Here is a 27,033-nt window from a genome sequence, read left to right as displayed (position 1 = left end):
AATTTAATCTTTAAGAAGAAATTTTCTTAGTTGGGGAGAAGCTCTTTAGCTCATCCTCTTCATAGGGTCTGGAAGCAGGTTCTCAAATGCTTGTTGGCTTATCATGAAATAAAGAGGAGATTCCTGCTGTGACTGAGCAGAAATGGGAAAACTACATACAGTTGTCCCTCAATATCCAGCCCCTCTGATAGCAAAATCCACAAATGCTCAAGGCCCTTATATAAAATGGCAATAGTATTTGCATATTAAATTATGTACATCATACTTTAAATAATCTCTAGATTATTTATAATACCCAGTACAAGGTAAATACCATGTGAGTAGTTGCTAGAATGTGGCAAAATCAAGTTTTGCTTTGTGGAACTTTCTGGGATCTTTTTCCCCGAATACTTTCCATCCTTGGTTGGTTGAAATCTGCAAATATGTGACTCGCAGACAAGGAGGGCCGACTCTCCTAAGAGTGAATCACATGGAAAAGCAAAAGATGGAAACTAGCTGAAGAAACTCCTGCTCACCTATTGAAGCTTGAGGGTTGAAAGGTATTTCCTAGAACCAGAAGCTGTGCACGTGCAGGAAGCCCTGGACAGCTCCTGAGATCTAAGAGGAGGAACAGGCCCTGCAGGAAGCTGCTGTTAAACAAGCATCAATATATTTTCTGCCCTCCTCTCTCTGCTTAAGATTTAAAATTCTAATTAGGTATTATTAAAGTAGGGTAGTAGGGATTTAGGCAAAAACATCTGCAACCCATGCATTGTACAGGAATATTATGGAGGTGCTAAGTTTTCTTGGAAGTGAAGAAAGTGCTGAAAACTCTGGAGCAGAAAAGCAGTGACTCAAGGGACTGACCCCAGATAGACTGCATCTGGAAAGGTGTCTAGAAAGGCGCCAAAGTCCTCAAGTCTCCAAGGTGTTGGGAGAATTGTTGAGACAAGAGAAATGTAGCTTGGAAAAGTGCCTATATGGTATCAGCGTATAGTAGACAGAAATACTTATAGAATAAATCGATAAAGACTATTCTACTCAGTAGTTTAAACTCTAGGTTAGGAGCATCTAGTAAGTTCAGATATGAGAAGAAGAAAAATTAGCATTTGGTAAAGAATCTGCTTGCAATGCAGAAGATGCGGGTTTGATCCCTGAATTGGGAAGATCCCCTGGAGAAGGGAATGGCAACCCACTGCAGTATTCTTGTCTAGAAAATCTCATCGACAAAGGAGCCTGGTGGGCTACTATTCATGGGGTCGCAAAGAGTAAGGCCCAACTGAGTGACTAACACACACACAGCATAAAGGTTCAGTGAATAAAACAGAGGCAGATTATACGAAGCGCTGCCGGTTGGTGGAAAGCCTCAGGTTCCATTATTACCAAAGGTAAAGTCATAAATGTCTCAAGTGATTCCTGTATATTACTTCTCCAAAAGTGAAACCAACTCTGATTGGTTGATGTTTCTGAATTCCTGTGGTTGGAAGCAGAAGCTCTGAGCAACTGAATGCAGGGTAGAGGGCTGGCCCTGGGGAAGAGTCTTGTGGGTGAAGGGCATCTTTGACCAGTCTCTCAATCTTTGTCTTTCATTCACTTTAGGACCACCCCTTTCTCACCTCTCACAAACCAGCATCCTTCTTCCCTCTTCCTTCTGTCCCAATAAAACCTGAGCTTGCACAGAAGGTACAAATGGTGAAAGAGCTGATGCCACCTGACATCTCTAAAGCGTTTCGTATCCAATGTACTTTCATAGTACACATTTGTTTTGATCAAATGAATCAAAAAGATTACCTTCTCCAAGGGTAGGTTTGGTTGATCTCTAATGGTGGAATTTTAGACATCATGTTGCATCCTAGTATCTCTGAAATTATCCCACAGAGATAGCAGCTCCTTGTTTATTGATGAGATCACCTCTGTTTCTGTTTGGAAACAGTATAGGCTTTTCAGGAGACTGGGAACAAGAACACATCAAGGATAAGAAGAACCACCCAGATAATGCAAGCAGCTTATAATTATCTGAACACTTCTATCTGATGCTGGCAGGTGGAAACTATGTTTCCTTATCATGAAGCATCCAGAACAAAGAGGTATGGGCTTGTTGCCATTAAGAAAAAAAAAAAAATCCTTTATTCTTTCATGTTGGGATCCCTAAGGTGAAGGCGATTTTATTAGAATTTAAAATGTGCTGTAACTAGGTCAGAGCTAACTTCTGTCACCACACACATCCTACGTTTGAGACCTGCCAGCGTTATTAGCAACTCTAGGGAATCCTGGAACAAAATTACTCAGACAAATGCTTCTGAGCAGAGACTCCACCACTTTCTTTGGTGTTATTGATGTCAAACTTCTCAACTTGGGAGTTAGAAGTCACCTTCTGGAAGACTCCACAATGTCTTGGGAGCTAAACATTGAATACATGAACAGTTGTGGGAAAGACAGATAACCTAAAACAAGAAATAGTTATCACTGTTAATCACACCATTTAGTGATAACAACTCTTCACATTTTGGTGTTGATCTTATGGTGTGTTTATTCGGATCATACTATTTATACTCTTTATTTTTTATTGTTTTAAAGTCATCTCAACTTTAAAAAAATCTGCTTGTGTCAGTTCTTAGCTGAGCCATTCAATCTTCATTGCAGCATGCGAGGTCTTTGTGGTATGTGAACTCTTAGTTGTGGCATGTGGGATCTAGTTTTCTGACCAGGGATTGAACCCAGGCCCCCTGCATTGGGAACTCGGAGTCTTAGCCATTGGATCATCAGGGAAGTCCCCTAAATTAATATTTTAAAGTTTCAGTTTTCTCCATCTGTGAAATGGGGATAATAGCGCCTACCTCTTGGGGTTGTGAGCATTAATGATAAAATATTGAAATGATGAGGTAAATGATAGTTATTGATTTTTAATTATAGCATTTACAAGTGTGAAGGAACAAAATTGTTCTATTTATTTTGAAACAAGAATGAGTAAAAGCTACATACATTTTTTTCAAAGGAATACTTCTGTCCCCATGGAGTTATTACAACTTTTACATGTTCACATTAATTCCAGAGCCTTTATAATCATAAAATCCATTTATAGCCTTTAGTTGCCAAGCAACAAAGGACAAAGTACTGAGTAGTTCCTTTTATTGCAAAGGTTCAGCTTTTCCATGTTGATCTTGAAATCAACATTTTTTAGAAAAAAAAAAAAAACAGAATAAAGAAACTTAATACCATATTTGTGTTTTGTGGGCATTCCTTGATTGGGGATAGAATCAAAGTTAAAAGGAATAAATTGGTATTATTGTCTGTTCTTGAATGGTCTAAAGCATTTATGCTAACTTCACAATAAATCTGTAAGAAGTTCTGAAGTTGGGGCACTGCAAATTCACTTTAAGGAGAGAACTTGTTTCATTTTACTTCTGTTCTGTGATGCTCTCCTTGTAAGAATACTGGTTCTTTGATCTATCAGTTGTCTTTTGGAAAAGGCTGGGGCACTGTAAAATATATATGAAAAATGTTTTTTGATGACCTTGGTAACCACTGACCTCAAACAGGGTATTCAGCCATGGATTGGCAGGGTTTGGAAAGCTGGCTTTGAGCTTCCCCTAACAAAATTGTATTCTCTACTTCTTTGAAAGATTTCAAAGTTTTAGTTACTTCTATTGTTTTTACATGTAGATAATCTAGTCCCATCACTTCATGGGAAATAGATGGGGAAACAGTGGAAACAGTATCAGACTTTTATCTTTTTGGGCTCCAAAATCACTGCAGATGGTGACTGCAGCCATGAAATTAAAAGATGCTTACTCCTTGGAAGGAAAGTTACGACCAACCTAGATAGCATATTGAAAAGCAGAGACATTACTTTGCCAACAAAGGTCTGTCTAGTCAAGGCTATGGTTTTTCCTGTGGTCATGTGTGGATGTGAGAGTTGGACTGTGAAGAAAGCTGAGCGCCGAAGAATTGATGCTTTTGAACTGTGGTGTTGGAGAAGACTCTTGAGAGTGCCTTGGACTGGAAGGAGATCCAACCAGTCCATTCTAAAGGAGATCAGTCCTGGGTGTTCTTTGGAAGGAATGATGCTAAAGCTGAAACTCCAGTACTTTGTCCACCTCATGCGAAGAGTTGACTCATTGGAAAAGACTCTGATGCTGGGAGGGATTGGGGGCAGGAGGAGAAGGGGGTGACAGAGGATGAGATGGCTGGATGGCATCACTGACTCAATGGACGTGAGTTTGAGTGAACTCCGGGAGTTGGTGATGGACAGGGAGGCCTGGCGTGCTGCAATTCATGGGGTAGCAAAGAGTCGGACACAACTGAGTGACTGAACTGAACTGAACTGAATTAGTTTAAGTAAAGGTTAGAAATCCAAAATGAATTAAAAAAATATAATATCCTGTAAAATACTCTAGTAAAATTTATATCTTTAAAAGCTTACAAAAGCATATATGGAAAAAGCTTTTTAAATCTGCATGGTTATTTGTCTCATTATGCATATTAAACTAGTGAAAAAGCATTATTGAGAATTTTACTCCTCTTGCTCCATATGCATTCTGTGTGTGAGACTTTATAGAGGCAAAATGTGAACACAAAGATCCTCTCTTTTCCTTCCCTGGTGGATTAGAGAATCTTGTTGCTTTGAAACAAATCTATCAAGTTACATAAATTCTGTGTTTGGGGGTGGGGATGAAGAACAGAAGGGATAGGAAGGGAAAGAATATTTATTATGTGTCAAACAGTAATAGTATTAAAGGACAAAAATTCAATGCTTCTTGTTAAAGCATGATATTGTTGCTGTTTAGTCTCTAAGTCATGTCTGACTCTTTCACAGTCTCATAAACTGTAGCCTGCTGGGCTCCTCTGTCCATGGATTTCCCAGGTAAGAATACTGGAGTGGGTTGCTATTTCTTTCTCCAGGGGATTTTCCCAAACCAGGGATCAAACCCTTGTCTTCTGCATTGGCAGACAGGTTCTTTACCAGTGAGCCAGCTGGGAAGCACAAAGCATGATAAAGGAGGACTTTATTCAAGAGAAGGGCTGTTACAAGTAATAACCACTGGGGTGAAATTTTTCAGTGAGGGAAGGAGACTGAGCTCAACTCCCAATACAGCAAGTGGGAATTGATAGTCAGGGAGCAGGTTAATCCTGAAAGTAGGCTGGGCAGTCAGATGGTGACCTGGGGGATGGTGGAGGATGAGGGGCTGGGTTGACATTGAGGGTGATCAGACCCGAAGGACAAGGGATTCGGGTTAAACTGATTTATTAGGATTCTTGCTAAAACTGCAAAATGAAGAGAGAAACATGGAAACAGACCTCACTGAGAAAAGTTCAGGGGAGCCTGAGTACAGTCTGTTCGTAGTGGGATTATATATGTTATCACTTTTAGTTTGCAAGTGACACTCTAAGGTGGTAAAACCCATCTTCTTTTTTGGAAAAGGAAACAGACCCAAAGAGGTTCAAGAACTGGAGTTTAACCCAAGTCTGACTGACTTGTGATTTTCCAAAGCTCCTGCTTTTCTTACCTCCAGGTTACATGGGGCTCCCTCCTTCTGGAACACCCTCCCCCTTCTCATTCACCTGGATAAGGGCAGTTAGTTCACCCTTGGAGTCCCTGCTTCAGTATCCACCTGTCAGGGCTCCCGTGTATCCCAGGGCACTTTGCATTTCACCCTTCAGAGCCTGGATTACCTTTTTCTGTGTCTATCTCCTGTGGACTCCTGGTAGTAAGGAACTATGTCTCATTCATTCCTATAGACTTGGCAGCTGGGGACAAGCACAGTAGTGGGCATTTGACCATATTTGCCAAATCAATAAATAAACAAATCTGAGCCCAATCTCTCTTCAAGATCCTAAGTCTTCTGGATTTCTCTCCTTTATTTCTTGCATTGAAGAGGACATGAGTCTGTCCTACACCTGGCTAAAGACTCGGCCCTCAGCCAGTGCTCTGCCAGGCTGTCCCCTTTGTCTGGGTTGGCAGGAAGGAAGGCTTTGCTGACACAGGCAGGAACATTGAAAGCTACAGGACAAGCAGCTTCCTGGTCACATTTTTTGGAATCTGTGCAGTGTAGGCCCAGGAGGCATTGATTTGTAGATGAGTCAACCCTCCTGTTGACTGTGGGTGTGCAGCCCCGCTTTAGCTCTGCTTCTTTTGCGCTGTCTTCCTCCTCATCCTTCTCCTTCTCCTTCTTCCTTCTGCTTTTCCTTCCTTCTCTGTTTTGACCCTCGGTAGAAGAGTTGACTCATTGGAAAAGACTCTGATGCTGGGAGGGATTGGGGGCAGGAGGAGAAGGGGACGACAGAGGACGAGATGGCTGGATGGCATCACTGACTCAATGGACGTGAGTCTGAGTGAACTCCGGGAGTTGGTGATGGACAGGGAGGCCTGGCGTGCTGCAGTTCATGGGGTTGCAAAGAGTCAGACACGACTGAGCAACTGAACTGAACTGAACTGAGCTGAGAATTAGACTTTCTAATAGAACAAACCGGGAATTCCAGGTGGCACAGTTGGTAAAGAATCCACCTGCCAATTCAGGAGATGCAAGAGACACAAGTTCTGTCCCTGGGCCGGGAAGATCACCTGGAGGAGGAAATAGCAACCCACTGCAGTATTCTTGCCTGGAAAATCCCATGGACATAGGAGCCTGGCAGGCTACAGGCCACGGGTTGCAAAGAGTTGCACATGATCGAGTACACATGTGCACACAGAATAAACCACAGCAATAATTCTTCAAATCTTGGACATAAAAGAGAGTCCTTGTTGTATTCCTGTACTACTTAAAAGAAATGTGATTGGTCTCTGTTTCCCAGATTTGTCTTCCACAGTTAAATTAATATGGTTAACATGCTGATTGTGTTTTATTTCTCTTCTTCTGTTTTATTTTTCCTGTATGTATTAACATTAGTATGTGCTGTTAAAAGAAAATGGACACAGCATAAAAGTTTAATCCTTATGCTGAAAGGCTGGAAGGCTCCTGGAAAAATGGATCCCCAGGCTCCCCGAAAGGCCAGAGGATCTTGCTTAATTTATATTTCAAATAATTAATTTTAAAGGAGAAGAAGTATGGACTTGATAATCAGCTAGTGAAGACACTGAAATACTGTCATGAAAACTGAGTAGACAGACCAGTTCCTTCTCCTACCTTAAATCCTGTGAATTGTTAGATGATTCTCCCAGAAGCTGTGCCACAAGGACAGATCTCCAAAGGTACTGAGCCAATCAGCCATCGTTTATTATTTACACTGAACAACACTGAGTTTGTGAAAAAAGCAATTCAGGACACAGTCACGTGGAATTGTAACAATGTTAATACTGAAAGAACTATATTTCTAACCTATAAACAGCAGACACTCGACCTTTTTTCCTCCTAACAGAAACTTAATGTGTTCAGACAAAGGAGAGTCCTTGAGCCCAGGAAGGGTAGGCACTAATGCAGGTGATGTAAACCAGTTATCTTAATTTCATTTGCCTCCTCCCTCTTCTCTTCCCTCAACATTCAGTAGCCACAACTCTTCCTTCTAACGACCTTTTTATAAAGGGTGAATCCCTGTGTTTTCTGAAGTACTTAACTGTATGAATTATAACTTGATGTGTCCTTTAAATTTTTACTAGGAATGTTATTGCTTTTATTAGGTTTTGAGTGATTTCTCCCCTACTCATTCATTACTTCGCATGATTTTGCAGAGTGCAAGTTTGTTCAGGAACATGTATGTTATGTTATAGTAGAAAACGCTGCAATAAGAACCCCTGCCATAAAAAAAAAAAGAACCCCTGCAACGACAACTGTGCTATTGCAACTTGAGCTAGTTGCTTAAGTTTGCTGAGGCTATTTGCTCTTCTGAAAAACAGGAATAATACTTGTACCTACCTGGCAGAATAAAATTATTGTTTGGAATGAGTGAGAGAGTAAATGTAAAATTCTTCGCATGGTGTGGGTACATAAAACATGCTCAGCGAATTTACCAAGTTTTACTGTTATTATTCATATTTGTCTCCATTGATCATCTTGTATGTGGCTTGACTTATGATTCTTTCTCACTTGATTTGCTCTCATTCAGACATCCTACTATTTGTGGACGTTCCTCTTAAGGTATGGGGCCCAGGTCATTAATATTGGACCTGTGTCTACAGGAACAGGGACCTACCTTCCCAGTTCTGTCCTCAATGATTTCTGGAGGAAATTTGTTTGTTTTCCCAGTATTTCTTCATGATGACAAGACTAAATTGATGTCTCTATCAACCATTTACTTAAAATTCAGGTTTCCCCATCTCATATTTACATAATGGAGAAAATCAATGGAAAGCTGAATGCTTAACCTACTAAATTTCATCTTGTCAAAGTCAGCCATCAATTCAGTTGCTGAGATTTGACCTGAATGTTTTTAAATTTAAATTAATTAATTTATTTTAATTGGAGGCTAATTACTTTGCAATATTGTGGTTGTTTTTGCCATACATTGACATGAATCAGCCACGGACACATCAGTGTACATGTGTCCCCCGCGTCCTGAATCCCCGCTTCCACCTCCCTCCACATCCCATCCCTCTGGGTTGTTCCAGTGCACTGGCTTTGAGCGCCCTGTTTTAGGCATCAGACTTGGACTGGTGATCTGTTTCACCTATCGTAATATACATATTTCAATGCTATTCCCTCAAATCATCCCACCCTCACCTTCTCCCACAGAGTCCCAAAGTCTGTTCTTTGCATCTGTGTCTCTTTTGCTGTCTCATATATAGGTTTATCGTTACCATCTTTCTAAATTCCGTATGTATGTGTTAGTATACTGTATTGGTGTTTTTCTTTCTGACTTACTTCACTCTGTGTAACAGGCTCCAGTTTCGTCCACCTCATTAGAATGGACTCAAATGCATTCTTCTTAATAGCTGCATAATATTCCATTGTGTATATGTGACACAACTTTCGTATCCATTTGTCTGCCAATGGACATCTAGGTTGCTTCCATGTCCTAGCTATTGCAAACAGTGCTGCAATGAATATTGGGGTACACATGTCTCTTTCGATTCTGGTTTTCTCAGTGTGTATGCCCAGCAGTGGAATTGCTAGGTCGTATGACAGCTCTATTTCCAGTTTTTTAAGGAATCTCCACACTGTTCTCCATAGTGGCTGTACTAGTTTGCATTCCCACCAACAGTGTAAGAGGGTTTTCTTTTCTCCACACCCTCTCCAGCATTTATTGCTTGTAGACTTTTGGATAGCAGCCATTCTGACCGGCATGAGATGGTACCTCATTGTGGTTTTGATTTGTATTTCTCTGATAATGAGTGATATTGAACATCTTTTCATGTTTTTGTTAGCCACCTGTATGTCTTCTTTGGAGAAATGTCTGTTTAGTTCTTTGGCCCATTTTTTGATTGGGTCGTTTATTTATCTGGTACTGAGCTGCAGGAGCTGCTTGTGTATTTTTGAGATTAATTTTTTGTTAGTTCCCTTGTTTGCTAATATTTTCTCCCGTCTTTTCACCTTGCCTATAGTTTCCTTAGTTTTGCAAAAGCTTTTAAGTTTAATTAGGTCCTATTTGTTTATTTTTGCTTGTATTTCCATTACTCTGGGAGGTGGGTCATAGAGGATCTTGCCGTGATTTATGTCAGAGAGTGTTCTGCCTATGTTTTCCTCTAAGAGTTTTATAGTTTCTGGTCATACATTTAGATCTTTAATCCATTTTGAGTTTATTTTTGTGTGTGGTGTTAGACGTGTTCTAGTTTCATTCTTTTACAGGTGGTTGACCAGTTTTCCCAGAACCACTTGTTAAAGAGATTGTCTTTTCTCCCTTGTATATTTTCGCCTCCTTTGTAAAAGCTAAGCTGTCCATAAGTGCATGGTTCATCTCTGGGATTTCTGTTTTGTTCCATTGAGGTATATTTCTGTCTTTGTGCCAGTACCATACTATCTTGATGACTGTAGCTTTGTAATATAGTCTGACTGGCTTTTTAAAATTGGAGTATAGTTGATTTACAATGTTGTGTTAGTTTCTGCTGTACAACAAAGTGAATCAGTTGTACATATACATATATTCACTCTTTTTAAATTCTATTTCCATATAGGTCATTACAGACTACTGAATAGAGTTCCCTGTAATAAACAGTAGATTCTTATTAGTTGCCTCTTTTATATATAGAATTGTGTACATAAATGTCCCAATTTATCCATCCTCTCATTTTCTCCCTTGGTAGCCGTAAGTTTGTTTTCTACTTCTGTGACTCTATTATTTCTGTTTTGTAAATAAGTCCATCCGTACCTTGGAGATCCAACCAATCAATCTTAAAGGAAATCAGTTCACTGGAAGGACTGATGCTGAAGCTGAAACTCCAGTACTTTGGCCACCTGATGCAAAGAATCGACTCTTTGGAAAAAAACCCTGATGCTGAGAAAGATTGAAGGCAGGAGGAGAAGGGAAAGATAGAGGATGAGATTGTTGGATGGCATCACTGATGTGATGGACATGAGTTTGAGTAGGCTCTGGGAGTTGGTGATGGACAGGGAAGCCTGGTGTGCTGCAGTCCATGGGGTCACAAAGAGTTGGACACTACTAAGCAACTGAACTGAACTGAACCATTTGTACCATTTAAAAAAAACTCCACATATAAGCAATATCATATAATATTTATCTTTTTCTGTCTTACTTCCCTTGTGGTTCAGCAGGTAAAGAATCTGCCTGTAATGCAGGAGACCTGGCTTCAATCCCTGTGTTGGGAAGATCCTTGGAGAAGGGAAAAGCTACCCACTCCAGTATTCCAGCCTGGAGAATTCCATGAACTGTATAGTCCATGGGGTCGCAAAGAGCCAAACATGACTGAGTGGCTTTAACTCACTCGGCTTGACTATCTGTAGTGACCTGACTCCTTTATACTGTATTTGCACGTTGCTCATCTCCTTTGGGCCATCTGTGTATGTGGCAGGTTTGCCTTTTCTATACTTGTTCAAATTACAAATGGCCTTATTGAGAAGGGTAAGAGCAGTCATCTTTACAGTAAATTTTAGGACTTTCTCTGGGTTAGCATGCTGGAGTTCAGTTGTTCTCCCAGATACAAATCACCCAACTCTAATGTAATTTCCTCTGCATTTCTGTGTCTGAGCTACAAGTACAGCCATCCTTGACTGCCCTTCCCCCAGCTGAATGGGAAAGGCATTCCTATATGTCTCTTGGGCCTTATGTATCACCCTTAGTCCTGCCTTTTTACTGTCTATACTCTCATTCCCGGGCTCGAGGGTAAGATTGAGTGTCGCTCATAGTTATATCCCACTGCCTAACACAAACACTTCATTAAAATATTTATTATTGGATGAGTGAATTAACAATTTTGTTAAGTGTCTAATTGAAATCAAGATATAGATTTCCATGCACAGGTTCCTAATCTAGTCAGGAAAGCAGATGAAGTACATCCATAGGACCAGTTCTTGATGGACACATGCAGGCTCCTGGATAATCTTCTGCTGTTCTCTGAGGCCAACAGCCAAGTGTTCAGCAGTCCTTTCTAGAATTTTGCATCCATGACAGTTTCTGAAAAGCTATGTGGATATTGCCGTCCTGTTACACAATGTGCTTGATCCATTTATTTACTCAAGTTGAATAAAGGTTTTCATTTTATCTTTCATTATCAGACACATAAATTTCAGGTGATTCATATCATGTTAAAGTTCAGAGACAGTCTTTTAACTGGGTGACTGCTTTCAACACTGGGCCATGTTACCTCCGCCTGAAAGAACTGATTAGCTTCTTTCTTCCTGGATCAGTGCAGGACTATTTGTACAAGGAAGACTGGGGAGACTCCCAGGATTCTAGGTCATTAGGTGGAGGTTTTCTTGGGGCAGTGCCCTGCAGGTCACTTCTCAGGGTTGACACTACATGGCTTAGAGTGGATGAACCCCCCCCAGCTCCTTCTCAGGCTCCCCACCCACAAACACCACCTCCCAACCAGCCAACAAAACAGAGATAGGAGGATCCAATCAGTAACTAAATTCAGTGGGATTCTTTTCCCAAATACTACTCACATCCAGGGATGTGCTGGTAAATGTTTAACAAACCTTTGGAGGAAATTCCTCAAGTTGTAATGTTTGCCAATTTCCATGGTGTAAATCTTCCCACTACTGCCAATTTCAAGTTACTAGACTCTAACTATGGAGTTGGGAAGAGACGTGCCCAAGCTTGTACAAGCTGGCTCCAGCATACCACTGCACACTCCTCCACTTTTCCGACCCCAACTCCATGGCACCAGATCAGAAAACAAACTTATGGATACTAAGGGCGTCATGGAGGGTGAGATAAACTGGGAGATGGGGATTGACATTCCCAGCTGGCTCAGATGATAAAGAATCTGCCTGCAATTCAGGATATCCGGGTTCAATCCCTGGATGGGGAAGATTCCTTGGAGAAGGAAGTGACAACCCACTCCAGTATTCTTGCCTGGAGAATCCCATGGACAGAGGAACCTGGTGGGCTGCAGCCTATGGGGTCACAGAGTCAGATACAGCTTAGTGACTAAACAGTATACATGTCAGCAAAAAATGAGAACCTGTTACATAGCACAGGGATCTCTGCTCAATGTTCTGTGGTGACCTAAATGGGAAAGATATCCAAAAAAGAGGGGGTATATGTATACACATAGCTGATTCACTTTGCTGTACTGCAGCAACTAACACAATATTGTAAAGCAACTATATGCCAATAAAAATTAATTTAAAAAACAATTTCAGTAAGGAACATTAAAGAAAGAATCTCATGTCATTCAAAGCCCCAGGATTTGCCCCTGCTGACAGTTCCAGCTCCATGGACCCCTCTTCCTGGAAGACTTCCCTGGCACCTTTTTGCTCCTGTTGAGTTGTTTAGGTGACCTGTAATGCCCTATGACACTCAGTTGCCACATCAAGCTGCTATGGTGTGCTTTCATGTCAGTCTTTCTCACTGGGTTATGAACTTCTTGAGCACAGCAATGGATGGTTATGACAAAGGACAGTATTGAGCTGAGAACTATGCTGCATACCTTTATATGCATTATCTCATTTAATCCTCACAATTCCCTGAGGTAAATGCTCTTATTATCTTTATTCTATGATTATTATTCTTCTTGAGAGTCCTTTGGACTGCAAGGAGATCAAACCAGTCAATCCTAAAGGAAATCAACCCTGAATATTCATTGGAAGGACTGGTGCTGGAGCTGAAGCTCTAGTACTTTGGCCACCTGGTGCCAAGAGCCAACTCATTGGTAAAGACCCAGATGCTGGGAAAGACTGAAGGCGAAAGGGGTGCCTCAAGCAACTGAGCACACACCCTTAAGCAAATGAATGTCTCCTTTCTCTTCCCGTCCTCCATCTTTTCCTCTCCCTCCCCTCCCCCTCCTTCTTTGGCATATCTACGAACAATGATGCTACAATTCCTCATGAGCGCTGGTACATCAGAGGGAAGCTCTACATTTAAGTTCAAAGGGCAATAAGGGTGGGGGTTGCAGGAGGTGGGAACACTGGTTGCTATTTAGAGTCTCTAAAAAACCTAAAGGGACTTCCCTGGTGGTCCAGTGGTTAAGACTCTGTGCTCCCAGTGCAGGGGGCCCAGGTTTGATCCCTGGTTCTATCCCTGGTCAGGGAACTGGATCCCAGATGATGAAACTAAGACCTGGGGCTGCCAAAAAAAATTTTTTTAATCCTAGAATTGTCCCAACAGACAAATTTTGTCATCTTACCTGTTGTGTGAATAGTCTGGGCAGCACTGTTTTGGGATAAAGAGTGAAAGAGTAGTTAAAAAGGAACAGGGGGAACCTGGGTTTGAGGGGGTTATATTGGAAGGGGTCATTTGTGTAGAAACAAGAAGGGTCCTTACACAGGACTGGTTGGTGGTGGCTGGGTGGGTGGAAGGGAGACAGAAAGGGAGGTCCTTGCTGTATGCCCCCTGTTCATAACTTCGGAGAAGCCCTGTGTCCCCAAAGGCACATGCATGCCTATGAGTGAGTCTTGTGGATGCAACTTAGATTTGTCTGTGGCATCCCTGGTGGATTGAGGTCTGCCCGAGGCCAGGGGCAGAGGTGAGCATCCTGCAGCTGTCACTGTGCCTCGAAGTGGGGCAGAGAGCTAGGGTGAAAGGACCTTGCTTCCTTAGAGCAATGAAGGGAGTGGGTCTCTGGGACTCCTGGAGGCCTGGGCAGTTACAGCTTTTGTGAGCAGGATGGTGACAGCCCTTCCGGGCCATAGAGAGAAATCTAGAAAAGGGTGGCATCAAGGTTTGGACCTGAGCCTTCCTGACAGTGGGTGGAATGCTCAAGAACACACACTTTGCAGGTTTGGGTGTTATAGATCAGCTTTGAAGACATTTAGAACAAAGTGATTATTTTTTAAAAAGCATGTGATGTATTTTAAGAGCCATTTGGGTGTCACCCGGTGTGTGTAAAGCCTCCTGAAAACAATTCTATCTGACACTACAGATTAATATTGTGGAATAATTTCCTTTGGGTCTGGAAAGCACAGCTGTGGTTTTGGAGTCCTAGAGAAAGCCAGCTAGCCTGGGGTTCATCTCTCTTGGTTCAGTAAGGAATTTGGACAAGTCACACAGGCAGGTCCTGGATGCCGTGGACCATCTCTTATTTCTACCTAGGGATGGAGGTTGGGGAGGGTGGGTGAGGTAATGCAAGCAGCACAGAGGTCAGGTCTGAGAATCTATGGGCCACCTCCTACTTCTCTGTGGGGAGTTGTGTGTATGTGTTTGGGGGTGGGGTGGGGTGGGCTGTATAAAGCAGATGGGACTCCAGCAGGGGCTTTGGTGGAAAACTAAACAGATCTTTTCCTCCATCTGCTTCTCTTAGCAATTGTCTTGACCAAAGCCCAGTTGAAAGCAAGTTGCTTTCCCTCAGTTGGCTGGCATTGTTGGGGAGGAGGAGGAATACAGGCTGGGGGTAGTAGTGATGTGGATGGGAGCGAGAACACTTTCAGGAATCAGGGCAGGCCTGTTGGCTGCAGGTCATTTACAGCTGTGTGACCCTGGGGGAGCTAGTTAACCTGTGTAATCATGTTGCCTTCTCTGTACACTGGAAATCCCTTGTGGCTCAGTCGGTAAAGCGTCTGCCTACAATGTGGGAGACCCGGGTTTGATCCCTGGGTTGGGAAGATCCTCTGGAGAAGGAAATGGCAACCCACTCCAGTACTCTTGCCTGGAAAATCCCATGGATGGAGGAGCCTGGTAGGCTACAGTCTATGGGGTCTCAAAGAGTCAGACACGACTGAGTGACTTCACTCACTCTAGAGCTGTTAAGAGGACTGGTCAAGTTGGGCAAAGTGCTTCTCCCTTCCAGAGTAAGAACTCCAAACTCCCTCTGAAAGTCCCTGGACAACTGCGACAGGCTTGAAGCTGATTTCCCTTCTACTGTTCTTGTCCTGGATAGTTCTTTCCTGCAAAGCAACTATGGTGACCTTTTATAAATTTTAGAGGGAGACTTCCCTGGTGGTCCAGTGGTTAAGACTCTACTGTGCGATGCAGGGAATGCGGGTTCGATTCCCTGCTCTGGGAAGATCCCACAAGCCACAGAGCAACCAAGCCCACGGGCAACTACTGAGCCCTTGAGGGGCAACTAGAGAGTCCATGGGCTGCAAGGAAAGATCCCACAATGACACAACGAAGATCTCGTGTGCTGCAACCAAGACCAAGTGCAGCCAAACAAATAAAAAAATGTGAAGCATATTATTTCAGTTTCCAAAGGCTTCTCATTGCTTTGAGCACCTTCCCTTCCTCCTCCTCTGTGCTCCTGTGCTCTGACCACACTAGAATGGTTTGTTTCTCTGACAAGCCATCTCAGTCCAGCCCCTGGGCTCTTGGGGGCTGTTCCCTCTTCCTAGCATACTCTGCCCTCAATTCTTCACAGCTAGTGCCTTCCTGAGAAAAGCCTCCAGGTTGAATGGAGCTCCTTCCCCAACTGCCTATCATGCCATCCTATTTTATTTTCATCACCACCCAAAAAGATCCTATTTATTTATTGTTTCTCATATGTCATGTACCTCCTCCCCCACTGTTGCTCGCTTCCCCTCCATTCGAATGCAAGCCTCCTGAGTGGATCTTGTTAATTTTTCTCAAGGCTGTGTTCTCAGAACCTTGTACAATGCTTGGTGCATAGTAGATGCTTAGTAAGTACTGGTTGAATCAATGAGAGAAGGAATGAGTCTCTTCTCATCTCCATCTTTTCCTTTCTCCAAGTCTAGCTCAAGACAAAGCCCCACTACGAGGTCATTTCTGACCATCTTGACCTTTAGGGATATCTTCCGTCCATCTCCCTCTGAGTTCATGTCACTGAATGGAGCTGGTGATCTCTTTTGTCTCTTCCCTTTCCCCCTCCCTCTCTTCTGCCTGTCTCAGCACCCATCAATTTTTCCCATTTGTGAGGTGCTTAAGATTTTTAAAATTTTGTTTTAATGCCATGGGTGAATTAGCAAGCCCAAAGCTGAAGATGAAATGGCCCTCCGACAACTCATATAAACAGTGCAGTGATCTAGTACTGAGGTACCCTACCCCTAGGAGGAATTCAAGGCACTGGATTACATGAGGGATACGGGTGTGTGGGATAGACAGCTGAAACAATGCATATTGAAATTATACCAGGGAAATGTCCGCAACCTAGGTTATGACCAACCTAGACAGCATACTGAAAAGCAGGGACATTCCTTTGTCAACAAAGGTCCATCTAGTCAAGGCTATGGTTTTTCCTGTGGTCATGGATGGATGTGAGAGTTGGACTGTGAAGAAAGCTGAGCACCGAAGAATTGATGCTTTTGAACTGTGGTGTTGGGGAAGACTCTTGAGAGTCCCTTGGACTGCAAGGAGATCCAACCAGTCCATCCTAAAGGAGATCAGTCCTGGGTGTTCATTGGAAGGACTGATGTTGAAGCTGAAACTCCAATACTTTGGCCACCTGATGCAAAGAGCTGACTCATTGGAAAAGACCCTGATGCTGGGAAAGATTGAGGGCAGGAGGAGAAGGGGACGACAGAGGATGAGATGGTTGGATGGCATCACCAACTCCATGGACATGGGTTTGAGTGGACTCCGGGAGTTGGTGATGGACAGGGAGGCCTGGCGTGCTGCGGTTCATGGGGTCGCAAAGAGTCGGACACGACTGAGCGACTGAACTGAACTGAACTTCTTTCTTTATGTTCCAGAATTGTGAAAATGGCAGGCAGAAGAATTATCATGTTTTAGAACATAACTCATGATGCCACTGGGACTTTTATCTTTTATGCAAGTATAGGGTGATAGTCATGAGTGGAAATTTTCTCTATTTACTCCAGGGCTTTTGGTTTAGTTTAGGTTTTATGTTTTTTATTCATTTTAGCAATTTATTTCTCACTTGTTTTAGAAAATCATTTTATTCAAAATTGTGCAAAGTGAAAAATAATTTTCCAAAGTGTGTAATAGGAATTGAAAAAAAATTATAAATCACTCTAAATCCTACCATCTACTTACTGTCAACAGTTGTACAATATTGTTTCATCTTCTCTATGAATATCTATAGATGGATGGATAACTAGATAGATGGTAGAAATAATTTTGTAGAACATGGATCTTAGCTCACATGTACTATTTAAATAAAATATTGATAATAAATATAAATATTAATTTTATTCAATTAAAATTGAATTTAAGAAGATAAAAAGAACTTGAAGGGAAACTGAAGGAATTATAGAATTTAAATAATTGTTTCTTCACTATTAGAGATAGTTCTAAATGATTCTTCCAAGATTAAGAAAGGGGATTTGAAAGTCACTGCAAAGCTGGAACAGTCAGTTCTTTACTCAATGGTTGAGATTTAGTGCAATGAAGACGAGCTCTGAGATGTGAATGACAGAGGGACTGATAGCACGTCTCCCCATTCCCCCTCCCTATCTGGTGAATTTTGTTGCTGATGCTTTTTCCTTTTTAAGGGCTTCTTACTTTTCCGTTGTGATCTGTAACCGTATTTCCCTCAGCTATTCAGTTCAAGTCCTGTGTTCACTGTTCATCATTGTTTTGCCCCTTCAATTTCTATATTTCTGCATTCTTTCTTTTGAATCATTTTTGCTTGGTAGAATTTCACTGCCAAGGAGTTATTTTCAAGAGGAAGTCATGAGGCTTTATACTCTAAACTTTTAAATTTTGGAATTGTCTGTCTGTTGCATTTATATTTGAAAACAAATTGGGTAGGTAAAGATTTTGCAACCTACTTTCTCTTGAATTGTTATAGAATTTATTAAATGACTGCATAGTATTTCATTAAATGAATGTCAATTAATGGTCATCTATTCTCAATTTTCTATTATTATAGCAAGTCTATTATCATAAGTATATTAAGTGAAATTTTGGGATCAGAGTATATACACACATTCAGCTTTTTTGAAACATCTGCCAGCTCTTTTTAGATAGATTATTTAATATGTATTCCTGTCAGCAGTGCATAAAAGGGTCATCTTATTTCTATCATCATTAACAGTGGATTTTATTAATTCCTTGAATATATGCTAATTTTATAAGAAAAAAGAAAATTTTCTTATATTTTAAGTTGTTTCTTAGTAAAGTTTAATATATTATGTGCAGTTATTAACCAGTTTGATTTTTCATTTTATGAACTGCCTCTTTAAGTCTTTTACTATTTTCTACTGAAGTGTAGCTGTTACTTTACTGATTTGAAAGAATATTTTGGGTATTATGGATAGTTACTTTCTCATGTATACTGAAAATATTCCTTCACTTTGTTTTTAACTTTCCTTGTGGATTAAAATGCTTATTATCTTTGATGGATACTAAAACTACTAGGTAAAACTTTAATGAGGAACAGAATATTTGCATAATTTCAAAGTATTTTGCCACAAATTACAGAAAGAATAGTAGTAAATTTATAGTGGAGAAAGTTGGCAGGTAGTACCTTAACCAAGAGGTGAAAATTAGTATCAATAATAATTAGATATTATGGTCCTCCTGATATAAGGCACTAAGAAAGATGTAATATCACTTATGTAATTCTCTTGCCAAACACACAAAATTTGAATTTAACCTTGAGAAAACATGAGGCAAACTAAAACTGAAGCACGTTCTATAAAACAACTAGCCTATAGCCTTTAAAAATATCTATAGAGCCATGAAAACTAAATGTATTACGTTCCCCTGGATTTAATTATGTACCAGAAAAAAATGCTATTAATGACATTTATAAAGACATTTGGCAAAATTTGAATGTAGAATGTAGATTGTATAATAAAACTGTATCAATAGTAAGTTTTCTGATTTTGATAATTGAATTGTGGCTGGAAAGATAATGGTTATACTGAGGAAGATATACTGAAGGAGTCAGGGATGAAGGCACCTGTTCTCAAGTGATTCAAAATGATATGTGTAGGTGAGTATGTGTCTGTGTGTGTGTGTGTGTGTGAGAGAGAGAGAATAATAAAAATGCAGCACAGTGTTAACAATTGATGAAGGTGGGTGAAGGTTGTGTGTGACTTTCTTTGTCTTCCTGTAGTTTCTCTTTAGGTTAGAAATTATTTCAAAATAAACCATTAAAAATTCTTCCCTGCACAAAACATGTATATAATGAAATTTTATCAAGGCTTTTTTTAAAAATAATTTTTGGCTTTTGTGCCATGCTTGAGAAAATCTTCTTTATCTCAAGATCATAAGTATAGTCACTGATGTTTTCTTTCTATGGTTTTATTTATTTATGTTGAAATTTTCCATCTATCTGGAATTTTGGCATGGGAACAAGAAAATAATCCAGGTTTTTTTCTCCCAGATGTATAACCAATTTTCCCCACAACATATATTGAATAATTAATCTTTCCTCACTAGTGTGAAAGGATATGCTTATCATGTACCTATTGTGTGTGTGTATATATATATATGTAAATATAATATGTATTATGAGGCTTCCCAGGTTGTGCTAGTGGTAAGGAACCCTCCTGTCAATGCAGGAGACTTAAGAGACACAGGTTTGATCCCTGGGTTGGGAAGATCCCCTGGAGGAGGGCATGACAACCCACTCCAGTATTCTTGCCTGAAAATCCCAAGGACAGAGACACCTAGCAGGCTACAGTCCCTAGGGTCACAAAGAGTCAGACATGACTGAAGCAACTTAGCACACACACAATATATATATATTTAGTCCATCAGTTTAGTTCAGTCACTCAGTCATGTCTGACTCTTCGAGACCCCATGAATTGCAGCATGACAGGCCTCCCTGTCCATCACCAACTCCCGGAGTTCACCCAAACTCAGGTGCATCGAGTCAGTGAAGCCATCCAGCCATCTCATCCCCTGTCATCCCCTTCTCTTCCTGCCCCCAATCCCTGTCAGCATCAGGGTCTTTTCAAATGAGTCAGCTCTTCCCATGAGGTAGCCAAAGTATTGGAGTTTCAGCCTCAGCATCAGTCTTTCCAATGAATACCCAGGATTGGTCTCCTTTAGGACGGACTGGTTGGATCTCCTTGCAGTCCAAGGGACTCTCAAGAGTCTTCTCCAACACCACAGTTCAAAAGCATCAATTCTTCGGTGCTCAGCTTTCTTCACAGTCCAACTCTCTCATCCATACATGACCACAGGAAAAACCATAGCCTTGGACCTTTGTTGACAAAGTAATGTCTCTGCTTTTTAATGTGCTATCTAGGTCGATCATAACTTTCCTTCCAAGGAGTAAGCATCTTTTAATTTCATGGCTGCAGTCACCATCTGCAGTGATTTTGGAGCCGAGAAAAGTAAAGTCTGACACTGTTTCACCATCTATTTGCCATGAAGTGATGGGACCAGATGCCATGATCTTCATTTTCTAAATGCTGAGTTTTAAGCCAACTTTTTCACTCTCCTCTTTCACTTTTATCAAGAGGCTTTTTAGTTCCTCTTCACTTTCTGCCATAAGGGTGGTGTCATCTGCATATCTGAGGTTATTGATATTTCTCCCGGCAATCTTGATTCCAGCTTGTGCTTCCTCCAGCCCGTCGTTTCTCATGATGTACTCTGCATAGAAGTTAAATAAGCAGGGTGACAATATACAGCCTTGACATACTCCTTTTCCTATTTGGAACCAGTCTGTTGTTCCATGTCCAGTTCTAACTGTTGCTTCCTGACCTGCATATAGGTTTCTCAAGAGGCAGGTCAGGTGGTCTGGTATTCCCATCTCTTTCAGAATTTTCCACAGTTTATTGTGATCCACACAGTCAAAGGCTTTGGTATAGTCAATAGAGCAGAAATAGATGTTTTTCTGGAACTCTCTTGCTTTTTCGATGATCCAGCGGATGTTGGCAATTTGATCTCTGTTTCCTCTGCCTTTTCTAAAACCAGCTTGAACATGTGGAAGTTCACGGTTCACATATTGCTGAAGCCTAGCTTGGAGAATTTTGAGCATTACTTTACTAGCGTGTGAGATGAGTGCAATTGTGTGGTAGTTTGAGCATTCTTTGGTATTGCCTTTCTTTGGGATTGGGCTTCCCTGGTGGCTCAGATGGTAAAGTGTCTGCCTGCAGTGGGGGAGCCCCGGGTTCAGTTCCTGGGTTGGGAAGATCCCCTGGAGAAGGAAATGGCAACCCACTCCAGTACTCTTGCCTGGAAAATTCCATGGACTGAGGAGCCTGGTGGGCTACAGTCCCTGGGGTCACAAAGAGTCAGACATGACTGAGTGACTTCACTTTCACTTTCTTTGGAATTGGAATGAAAACTGACCTTTTCCAGTCCTGTGGCCACTGCTGAGTTTTCCAAATTTGCTGGCATATTGAGTGCAGCACTCTCACAGCATCATCTTTCAGGATTTGAAAGAGCTCAACTGGAATTCCATCACCTCCACTAGCTTTGTTCATAGTGATGCTTTCTAAGGCCCACTTGATTTCACATTCCAGGATGTCTGGCTCTAGGTGAGTGATCACACCATCGTGATTATCTTGGTTGTGAAGATCTTTTTTGTACAGTTCTTCTGTGTATTCTTGCCACCTCTTCTTAATCTCTTCTGCTTCTGTTAGGTCCATACCATTTCTGTCCTTTATCGAGCCCATCTTTGCATGAAATGTTCCTTTGGTATCTCTAATTTTCTTGAAGAGATCTCTAGTCTTTCCCATTGTGTTGTTTTCCTCTATTTCTTTGCATTGATCACTGAGGAAGGCTTTCTTATCTCTCCTTGCTATTCTTTGGAACTCTGCATTCAAATGGGAATGTCTTTCCTTTTCTCCTTTGCTTTTCTCTTCTTTTCTTTTCACAGCTATTTGTAAGGCCTCCCCAGACAGCCATTTTGTTTTTTCACATTTCTTTTCCATGGGGATGGTCTCTATACCTGGGTGGTCTTGATCCCTGTCTCTTGTACAATGTCACGAACTTCTGTGCATAGTTCATCAGGCACTCTGTCTATCAGATTTAGTCCATACATATGTAATATTTCTTGATATATCCTGGGCTCATGTGTGTTCCTTTGATGTGTTCATCTGTGTATTTCTTAGTAATTATTGCCCCCCCGCTCCATAAGTTTTCTGGTCATTTTTATTTATTTACTTTTCCAGAAGATTTTCAGAACCATTTCCTTGGGGAGTATTTGATTTCAGATAACACACAAATCAATTCAAAAGGGTTCACTGCATGCATATAAGACTTTAAAAAGGGGAACAACCATCCTCACTCTAATCATGAAGGACCTGGGTGAAGGATCTGGGCAAAGAACCTGGCAGAAATATTTAGACTATCACTCTAGTCCTCTGCCAGAGCTATTATGTGACTTAATCTTACCCACCAGCATTAAAGTTTAGTAGTTCAAATTTTAGGAGAAATAATTGAATTGGTCACTGTCCAACCAATTTTTTTTTTCTCTGATTCAGGTACTTGTAAGGGTAGCTCAAGACTTTTTATAAGGGGAAATGTCTTAGAAAATGACCGTGAGTTTGGCAGACATCCTAAATAATGTCTAGTAAAAGCTCTTTGATAATGATTATTTTAGTCTAAGAATAATGATGGCCTTTCCATTTGTCAAATTTCTTTTTATGATACTTCATAGAGTTTCTTAGCTTTTTTTTAAAAAAAATATATTGTCCCCAAATATATGTTTAGATATTTTAGGCTTTTCATTATTTTGAGTGGAATCTTCTTTTCCCCCATTATATTTATTTGAATGATTGACTGGTCATTTTTTGTATATACAAAAGTAATTAGTCTTTGTAGTTAATTTTTAACTGTCTACTTTATTGACTTTTCTGATCATTTCCTTGTGTTGTCAATTGTTTCTCCTGAATTATCTAGGTATATAGTCATGTTATCTGCAAAGAAAGATTGTTTTGTCTTCTTTATAACCTATTTTGTATTGTTAAATATTCTGGTATCTTTATAAAGATCAGAAGGAAATCAATAAGCTCATTTTCATTTTGTAAATCCAGAAAAAGGACAGGACTGTTGTGTTATATTTGGGAAGTCTAACAAAAACACGAGGCCAGATATTGACCTTCTTGATGACTTAACTGGAAGTAAACTGTCCAGCCAATAAACCAATCGTCAGTCCAGCCAGCCAGCCAGCTAGCCAGCCAGCCAATAAATCTTTTCTTTTTTTTATACCATAGATACTTGTAGATACAATAAGAAAGACACAGTCCCTGAAGTTAGAGAATTTAGATATAGAAACAAACACAAAAGCAAGCAATTAAAATAGTACATAAGGCAAAATACATGGTGTTAATGAAAGCACACAGAAATGGGCACCTAAGCCAACCTTGGGTGGTCAAGGAAGGCTACTGGAAGAGGGTAACATCTAAAAAGATTTCTGAAGGAAATATTTGAATGGAAGGAAGACTACATTTCTCAATAAATATATTATGCCATTCAGTTGCTTTGAAATATTAGTGATCAACCATTCTGAAATCTTCATGAATCTCTAGATTTTTCAATTTGCCTTTGCAGCTCAAGGTGCCAATGGGACTCTGGGGAACCCCACCCTGGATACAAGTCTACTGGAGGAGTTCTTGGGCAATGACTTCGATTTGGGAGCCTTGTAAGTAATGAGAGCACTGCTCTCCATTTGGTGTTTAAAAAATTATGAAATAATTAAATGAACTGGGAAGTGCTTCTTCCTCTTCTGTTTTTCAGAAGAGCTTAAGTAGAGTTGGTATTATTTCTTCTATTAATATAAACCTGCAAATTTCATCAGTGAAGCTAACTAAGTCTGGAGTTTTTTGGTTTGTTTTGCTTGTTTTTTTTTTTTTTAAATAGGAAGATCCTTTTTTCCAATTCTGTATCTTTAATAGACATGGGGCTATTCAGGTTATCAATTATTAATTATCAGCTTAAGCAGTTTATGTCTTTGAATGGCTTTGTAAATTTCACTTATCACCTATTAAATTTACTGGCATAAAATTGTTCATCACATTTCCTTATTATACTTTTAATGTCTGTAGAATCTATAGTGAACAACAGGTGTTGTCATTGATATCATGTCATTGATATTATTGATATCATATCATTGATATTCATGTCTTTTTTTCTTGATAATTTATCAAGAGGTTTATCAGTTTTCTTAAGCTTTTATAGAACCAGCTTTTGGTTAAAATTATATTCTTAATTGTTTTTCTGTTTTCTGTGTCATTGATTTCTGCTTTTATTTTCTAATATTTATATAGCCATGCCCACTTTCTTTTGAAACAACTTATAAGCAATAAAATTCAATTTTTGTCTTGTGTATGGTTTTGTGAATTTTGAGAAATTCACAGAGTTGTGTAACTATTGCCATGGTTACCACACACAACCATTCCTCACCTGATACATGTCCCCTACATTTCCACTTTGTGCTCATACCCATCATGCTCCCCTAACCCCTGCTGACCACTAATCTTTCTTTTTCTGTCCCCGTAGTTTTGCTTTTTCCAGAATGTCATATAAGTGAGGCCTTATGGTGTATAATACGATGAGTCTGACTTCTTTTACTAAGCATAATGTCTTTTTTTTTTCCATTCTTTTTGCTGTTGTTGTTCATTCTTTTTTATTGCTGGGATAAGCCCACTCCAGTGTTCTTGCCTGGAGAATCCCAGGGACGGGGGAGCCTGGTGGGCTGCCGTCTATGGGGTCACACAGAGTCGGACACGACTGAAGTGACTTAGCAGCAGCAGCAGCAAGCTCTGTTGTAACAGTTTGTCCAGTTACTCATTCAAGGATATTTTGATTATTTCCAGTTTTGACAGCTATAGATAGCTCTTATAAATATTCATGCATAGGTGTTTGTATGATCAAAAGTTTTAATTTCTCTGGGGTAACACTTTGGATAAAGTCTGCTGGACCATGTTATAAGTACAAGCTTAACTTTATAAAATTGCATTACCACTAGCAATATATGAGATAGCCAATTTCTTCTCTTCATCACCAGTTCTTGGAATTATTGGTTTTTAAAAAAATGTTATTATAGCCATTCTAATAGGTTTATCATGGTATCCCGGTTTGTTTTAATTTGCATTTTCCTGTCAACAACTGATGTTGAGCCTTATTTCATGTCGTTGTTTACCTTTCATATATTTTCTTTGTTAAAATGTTTGTTCAAATATTTTGCCCATTTAAAAAACTAAATTTTTCTTATTTTGGAGTTTAGAGAATTCTTTAAATATTCTGGATATTAGAACAGTGTTGGATATGTGATTATGAGTACTTTCTCCATGCCTGTAACTTGTGTTTTCATTCTCTTCACAATGTCTTTCCCAGAGCAGAAGTTTTAAATTTTGATGATGTCCAATAGACCAAATTTTTCTTTTGTGTTTTATATCTAAGAAATATAGATATTGCCTAACAAGTTGTCAGAGATTTTCTTCTGTTTTTTTTTCCTAAAAGTTTAAGTTTTATATTTAGGTCTGTAATCCATTTTTAATTAATTTTTGTACGAGTTTTGAGATACAAGTTGAGATTAATTTCTTTGTGTATAGATGTCCAGTTGCTTTATGAATTCCTTGTTGGATAATATTTCTCTATCGAATGGTCTTTATGCTGTTATAAAAAAAGTTAGCTGACCGTGTTTGTATGGGTCTGTATCTAGACTCTTTATTCTGATCCATTGAGCCATGTATCTATTATTTTGCAAGTACCACATTATCTTGATTACTGTAATCATAAGTCTTAAAGCCATATAGTATAAGTTCTCCAAATTTGTCTTCTTTTTCAAAAGTACTTTGATAATTCTAGTTCCTTTGACCTCACATAAATATTAAAATCAGCTTGTTTACATCTATAACAATCTTGCTGAGATGTAGACTGCTGCTGCTGCTGCTAAGTCACTTTAGTCGTGTCCAACTCTTTGTGACCCCATAGACTGTCTCCTACCAGGCTCCCCCATCCCTGGGATTCTCCAGGCAAGAACACTGGAGTGAGTTGCCATTTCCTTCTCCAATGATTGAAAGTGAAAAGTGAAAGTGCAGTCACTCAGTCGTGTCCGACTCTTAGCGACCTCATGGACAGCAGCCTACCAGGCTCTTCCATCCATGGGATTTTCTAGGCCAGAGTACTGGAGTGGGATGCCACTGCCTTCTCCGAGATGTGGACTAGAATTGTATTAAGTCTTGAGATCCATCTGGGGGAAAATCAACATCTTAACGGCTTCCCAGGTGGTACAGTGGTAAAGAACCTGACTTCCAATGCAGGAGAGGCAGGTTCGATCCCTGGGTAAGGAATATCCCCTGGAGAGGGGAATGACAACACACTCCAGTATTCTTGTCTGGCAAATCCCATGGACAGAAGAACCCAGGTGGGCTACAGTCCATGGGGTCTCAAAAGAGACATGACTTAGCAACTGAGCATGCATATACGACATCTTAAGAAAATTGAGTCTTCCAAGCCATGGGCTTGGACTGCAAGGAGATCCAGCCAGTCCATTCTGAAGGAGATCAGCCCTGGGATTTCTTTGGAAGGAATGATGCTAAAGCTGAAGCTCCAGTACTTTGGGCACCTCATGCACAGAGTTGACTCATTGGCAAAGACTCTGATGCTGGGAGGGATTAGGGGCAGGAGGAAGAAGGGACGACAGAGGATGAGATGGCTGGATGGCATCACGGACTCGATGGATGTGAGTCTGGGTGAACTACCGGAGATGGTGATGGACAGGGAGGCCTGGCGTGCTGAGAT

The 27,033-nt window shown here is 40.4% G+C and overlaps 1 protein-coding gene across 1 annotated transcript in view; it reads left to right on the top strand.

Annotated features, from left to right (window-relative positions):
* The window catches only part of MYRFL (myelin regulatory factor-like), a 92,969-nt gene continuing 88,756 nt past the window's right edge, over positions 22,821-27,033 (top strand). Inside the window, exons 1-2 of the mRNA XM_018049033.1 lie at positions 22,821-22,826; positions 23,817-23,929. Of these exons, the coding sequence (XP_017904522.1) occupies positions 22,821-22,826; positions 23,817-23,929 (119 nt within the window). The remainder of the gene's footprint in view (positions 22,827-23,816; positions 23,930-27,033) is intronic.

This window comes from Capra hircus, chromosome 5, assembly GCF_001704415.2.
Source record: "Capra hircus breed San Clemente chromosome 5, ASM170441v1, whole genome shotgun sequence".
Taxonomy (NCBI): domain Eukaryota; kingdom Metazoa; phylum Chordata; class Mammalia; order Artiodactyla; family Bovidae; genus Capra; species Capra hircus.
Note: the sequence above shows the minus strand (reverse complement) of the source record. Positions and strands in the feature narration are given on the sequence as shown.